General features: G+C 50.1%; 1 protein-coding gene across 1 annotated transcript; it reads right to left on the minus strand.

Annotated features, from left to right (window-relative positions):
- Nucleotides 1–877: 877 nt before the first annotated feature.
- Nucleotides 878–4,946, minus strand: CR4 (crinkly4). The gene has a single exon (XM_087382315.1). It carries the CDS (start codon nucleotides 3,915–3,917, stop codon nucleotides 1,236–1,238), a length of 2,682 nt encoding a protein of 893 aa, XP_087238441.1. The 5' UTR covers nucleotides 3,918–4,946; the 3' UTR covers nucleotides 878–1,235.
- Nucleotides 4,947–6,265: the final 1,319 nt, after the last annotated feature.

Genomic DNA, 6,265 nt, shown 5'->3' on the forward strand with positions numbered 1-6,265 from the left:
GATAAGTGAGATGACCATACATTAAACTCCCAGGCAAAACTCTTTCTTAGGGAGCATAGATGAGGTAGTATGATGCAAATTCTGCCTTACTGCACCATTAACAGATCGGAATCGTTCATTCGCGACGAACACTTCCAAGATCTTTTAACTCCTCAAGATTGTGTGCCATAAAAAGCTGGAAGAGTGTTCATACTACCAAGCAAATTTTTAGGAGCAATTCTAAAACTCTCCATGATTGTTAGAAGCCTATTCAGCGAAGCACGGTGCATTATCTAAGGGCTAGTGCACACGCTCTCCGTCGTGCGCGGCTGGGGGGGATGTAAATATGTTCAAGCACTTTAATTAAGAGGGCGGATAAATGCGCCCTCAGTGCTCTCTTTCCCACCTCAAGATCTGGGACTGCCGATTCCAGCACCGGTGCGCCACTCCTGGGTGACACAGCCATTTCCACCTCCAGATGGAGGTTTCTCCAGCTGCAGGGTGAGCTGAGGGGGGGCTGCACAGCAGCATCCGGTCAGTGGACTCATAGCTATTCAAAATTGGGTGAGCAGAGTTTCCTTTATTCATCACTTTCGCAAATCGCTCCACAGCACCACCAGTTCGCACACAGGTTGTGCTCCAACCTGTGCGTGTGCACTGGACCTATGCCATTAATTAAAGAATTGGCAGCCCAGTTTTTTAAAGTACCGTACAGTTTTCTAGGACAGGAAAGCCTGACATCGACTCAACTATTACCTTGTTTATCAAGCCTGCCCATCTACGATAGAAATTAGTCCTCCCTCTCCCAGAATTCAAAAAAAGGCACTAGTGTGCGAATCAACTATGCAATGAACAAAGCACCATGCATAATGAATCATTGACAAGACAATGCTGACATCCGAGTTCAAGCACACAACTCCCAACATCTCCAATGCGTTTTTTGAAACGACGCTAGTAAAACAAGCTCCTGTTCTTTACCTTGGACAAAATTCTATCGGGATGTTTGTGATGGCCAACAATTTGCAATCCCGAGCTCTGCTAATGCGTATCTGAAGTTTCCCAATCTGCGCATGCTGGGAACGTAGTTATCAGAGATGCACCCTGAGCAATGATGGGATGACGGAATTTCAATAACAAAAAATTCTACTTCAACACAAAGAAGCATTTCCAGTGTCCAGTACAGCTTAGCGTGGTGAAGCAATCAAGCTCAATTCATATCTTGAAGCAAGCGCAGAGAAATGACCAAAGAACAGGGTTCAAAAATTGGAATTCAAGAACAGCTGCTCCTGGGGAGAAGCCGGGCAGATCTCAGGTCTATTCTGCCGAAAATCATTGTAATGGAGCTGCTGTTTCTGCAGCTCGAGTTCCATATCGTGATCGGTATGAGGATGGATGATGATTCCAACGGATCCAAGCTTCAAATCCGCTTCATTATCGGAGAGAGAACGCCTTCTCTGAGAGGAGCTAACACTGGGGAAGGTGACGGAGGAGGGTTGTCTGCGATCTGGATGCTCCTCGGTGGTCTCGGAAGACTCTGCATCGGCATTGAATCTGCAGGACGATTTCTGAGACGATTTCCGGTGGAGGCGGTTGCTTCCTAGCACAACCTCGGAAGGAAGAAAGGGCTGCGCATCAGAGAAAGTTCCCATGAGGATGGCAAGCGCTCTCTCCAAGGAAGTGGTCACTTTGTCCATGGAGGGTCGGTCCTTCCCCCTCATCTTCACGCATCGAGCAGCAACCTTGGCAATCTTCTGCATTGCCTCCAGATTGCGAGGAGCTTCCAGACGCGGATCCAGCACCGCCATGATGCCCCCTTCCTTGATCAATGGCACAGCCCACTGCACGACGTTGCCCTCGTCGTATTGCATGTCGATGGCCTTGCGACCGCTCAGAATTTCGAGCAGCAAGACGCCGAAGCTGTAGACATCGCTCTTGGTGGTGAGGTAATGGAGTCTGTAGTACTCGGGATCGAGGTAGCCGAGAGTGCCTGCGGGAAGCTCCGACAGAGGCGAATTGCTGTCGGGAGGGCCGAGCAACGACAGACCGAAATCGGAAACTCGCGCATTCCATTCATCGTCGAGCAGAATGTTGGAAGATTTGATGTCTCTGTGAATCACCGGAGGGCAAGCATAGCCATGGAGGTATTCCAATCCGCGAGCTGCTTGCACTGCGATCGTCACCCTCCTCACCCATCCCAACCGGCCCTTGCTCTTGCCGTGTAGCTGCTCGTGCAGTGTTCCGTTCGCCATGAATTCATACACCAGTAGCCTCTCTGCTCGATCGTCGCAGAATCCAAGCAGCGTCAGCAAATGCGCGTGATTCAGGCGTGAGAGAAGATCCAGCTCGTTGTGGAATTCGTCCGAATTCTTCCTTTGCCCCGTCGCTTCCGATGCTCGCTTCACTGCCACCACTCTCCCGTCGCTCAGGACTCCCTTGAACACACAGGAAAAGCTCCCTTTCCCCACCTCGTTCTCCTTCCCAAAGCCCCCCGTCGCTTGCTCCAGCTCCTGGTAGCTGAAGATTTCTGCATGCGACATCTTCGGTTCTTCGAAATCCGACCGGAGTTTCTCCCTCACCAGCGCGGAGTGGAAAGAGCCCTTCTTGGAAGGCAGATGTTTGAGCGGTCCCGACAGCTTTCCGTCGCTGAAAGCTCTGGCGAGCTTGAGCTTATGCCTCACTACGAAGATCGCCGTTGCCAAGATGACTCCAACTATCACGATAGCAATGGCAAGCTCGCCGATGATGATGGGGGTTTGGATGGTGTTAGAATGGAACTGCGACAGGCAAGCGGCGGGGCAATCTGCGGCAGAGCAGAGAGAGCAATTCGTAGTGCACTGGCGATCTCCGTTGGCTCCACAAGGCGAGGATTCGAATGTACCTGGCGGGCAAGCCTGGCTGCAAGGAACGCAGACGCGTTGGCATCCCAATCGACTGGGGATGGAGTCCCCGAGATGGAGGGAGTATTTCCCAGAGTCACAGGGCAAAGAGGAGCAGAGGCCAGGGGAGACGGCGGAGGGCAAGGCGACAGGGAACTGGGAGCCCCAGCAGAGAGGCTGAAGGCTGGAAGAAGAGATCCCGCAAGTGTAGTAATCGCCAGCGACGAGAGCAGAGAAATGGGAAGAGGAAGGAGAAGGGATGCTGTTGGGAGGATCGATCAAGCCCCAGCAGGACGGAGAGTGATCGGAAGCAAGCAATCCGCAAGCATGGAACTTGCCTCCGACGAGCGAGATGAAGACGGACTTCCCCGGAAATCCATTCTGCGATTGCAGGACTCGTCCCCAGCACAATGTGCCTCCGCTGCCGCGAAGGATCCCGCAGACATGGTAGCCTCCTGCGGCGATGAGCTCGAATCCGGATTGTTTAGGAGCGGAGGTGATGACGAGGCTGCCGGTTTCGTCTCCCCAGCAGATCGGGGTGCGGTTGGAGGCAAACAATCCGCAGGCGAAGAGGGAACCAGCAGTGATGGAGAGGAGCGGAGCATCGACGAAGGAGGCGGTCATGTTGTAGCCCCAGCAATCGACTGCAGGAGCGGAAGCTGAATCAGGAGAAGAATTTCTGAGAGCACAGAGATGGTTATCGCCAGCAGAAATCTGTGTGTAGCTGATGTTTGTTCCACGGGAGGGAGGAGTTCCTTGCTGGACGTAGATGTTGTTGCCCCAGCAGTAGGGGAGCTGCGGGGAAGACGAAAAGAGCCCGCAGACGAAGCCATCTCCTGCTGTGAGACCTGCGAGAGGAAGACGAAGAGGTGCTCCGAACACAGATGCTGCATCGCTGCCGAAACAGTCCACAATGTGAGATCCATCGGTTCGTAAACTGCAGAAGGCAGCTCCATCACCTCCATACGCAGCTGCTGCCGACGACATGGAGCCCAAAGCTTGCACCTCCATCGCTATGGAGCTCAGCCACCAGGCCAGGCTCAACACCACCGACCATGCCATCAAATCGTTCCTCGTCTGCTACGCTTCATCTGGCTGGAGGATGGAGAGAGGTCTGTGAGCTGATTCGAAGCGCATTTGGTTGATTCTCTCTGCAACTGCTATGAACTTAAAGAATTGCGAGGAAGATGAGCTCTGAACACTTCGGCAACCAAGCTGCAAGATGATGACGCGCAGATGATGCTCCCACAACCAAAATGTAGCTCGATTGCTCCACAAATCTTTGCAATCTGCTGCTGAGAGTTGCTCCACGGTTCAATCTGTGACAAAAGCTCAGAATCTGCAACACCACGAGATGACCATTGCTGTCGAAATTCCTTGCAAACCCAGCTCGGGAAGAACAATATCTTGCTCGCCACTAGCTCCAAAAAGAGGAGCTGCAAGACAGATCCATGCTCTGCTTTGTCAAAAACCCAACTTCGAGAGGGAAGGAGAAAACCCCTGCTCCATTCTCTGCTCTGTCAAAAACCCAGCTCCATGGAAGCTCACACAACCTGCTGTGAAAAAGAGAATGGAGCTTCAAACCCAGCTGCAAGCAAGAAACACGACCGTCTGTCAGCTCAAAAGCAGCCGCTGCAAAAGAGCGACTGGAAAACCCCCTGAATCTAAGGCCCTTTTCAGATGCTGAGCAGAGGAGCAAGCCATGACAACTCTTGTTTATAATCACCAACTGGGTTTTTGTCCCCTACCCTGAGCAAGCTCATGAGAAACTCTAGCACTCGAGAGGCAAAGAGGGAGCTGCTGCAGCAAGAAACAAGGATCTTGTTTGGGGAGGGAGAAAAGGGCAGTGTACTGAAAACTCTGGCAGAGTTTTGCAGAAAAAGCCAACAACAAAAAACATGAAGGCCGCCTCAATCTAAGGATGGTACTTAAAAAGTGAAGAGGCTCTCTTATCAACTCATTACAAAGGGCAAAACACACACAAAGATATCAACTGAATGAGAAAGAAAGGAAGCCATTTATTCAAAGCCAGGTTTTATTAGACGTTACAGAAAACACTGCCAGCCAAGCCACTCTGCTAATAAAATGTTGTTATGAAATGAGGAGATGGGTGCAGAAAACCAAGGGGAGGCTTTGAGAAGGTGGCTTCAGAAAAGCATATAAAGATTGTAAGTAAACAAGTTTTCTTTGAGGTGATAGATGGAAGGGGGAGGTCTAAAAGCTTCAAGAGGGGACTGATAATCACTACAGAGGACTGGTGTCCAGTACGAGTGAAAGCAAAGGGAGAGGGAGAAGGCTGTTTTACAGGAGGTCTGAGGAGGATAAAAGTGGAGGTGTCTGTGAGGAAGATGATGGAAAGGACCACTGGAAGCAAAACAGTGGGTTTTAAAATTAAGACAGAACAAAGAGAGAGAGATTTGTCAGGACTTAGTACTGGGTTGATGAGACCTCATCTTTTGTGTAAGGTGGATGCCAGAAAAAGCCAGCAACACATTCCAATTTGCATTTACTGTCTGAGTGTTGAGAGAGAGAGAGAGAGAGAGAGAGAGACATAATAGACACAGAGAGAGAGAGAGAGAGAGAGAGAAGAAAAGTGGAGATTGCAGAGAGTGGTGAATGCTTGGCACGTTGCAACAGCTCAGTTCCCAACGTTTCAAAAAAGTAGAAAACAGCTTTCTAGTGGATGCTATCTATTATGGATTGAATTTGTTCTTACTTTGCTCCCAAAATGGATCATCCTCATCGTCCTCTTCTCATCATCCATCTTTCACTTTTATCGTGCGCATTTAAGCCTCTCAAGACTCATCAAAGCCTACCTGCGTCTCATCAGCCTTGCCTTCTTTCACCTTGCTGCCTCATCACTCGACTCTACAACGTGTTTTTAAATGTTTGAACTTTAAACGTTGGAGTCGGTTTTACATTGTACAACATCCTTATCCCTTTTGTGATTCATCTTCCAAATTTATTCATGAATCCGTTACGCTGACTGATCACAACGCCCATCTCATAGACCTTTGGGTCTTTGCAAGACTCTCTCTCTCTCTCTCTCTCTCTCTCTCTCTCTCTTTCATAGACCCTTAAGGGGGGGGTCACACCACCGCTTGCAAAAAACAAAGCAAAGGGGCGATGTCTTCCGTGGACGAATCGAGATCGCAAGCCCGGATAAAGGCAACAAACAACCTTGTCCACCCTTCACTATCGACAACCCATTAAACTCGAGCATGAAGTGTCATGTATGGGTGTTGAACCCTCGATATGAGACCCAAAGAGTTCTCAATAATGGTGCTCATATTTTATAAAAGTTGACCACCAGTGGTGTGAATCGCCACACCTAGCGAACATGTCCCGAGGTTTCTTCACACCACCCTAACCTGGCAAGTGGTGTGAACCCAACAAGTTGACACCTACGG

Source organism: Dipteris shenzhenensis, chromosome 12 (genome assembly GCF_047967505.1).
Source record: "Dipteris shenzhenensis isolate YYH24624 ecotype China chromosome 12, Dip_SZ_1.0, whole genome shotgun sequence".
Taxonomy (NCBI): Eukaryota; Viridiplantae; Streptophyta; class Polypodiopsida; order Gleicheniales; family Dipteridaceae; genus Dipteris; species Dipteris shenzhenensis.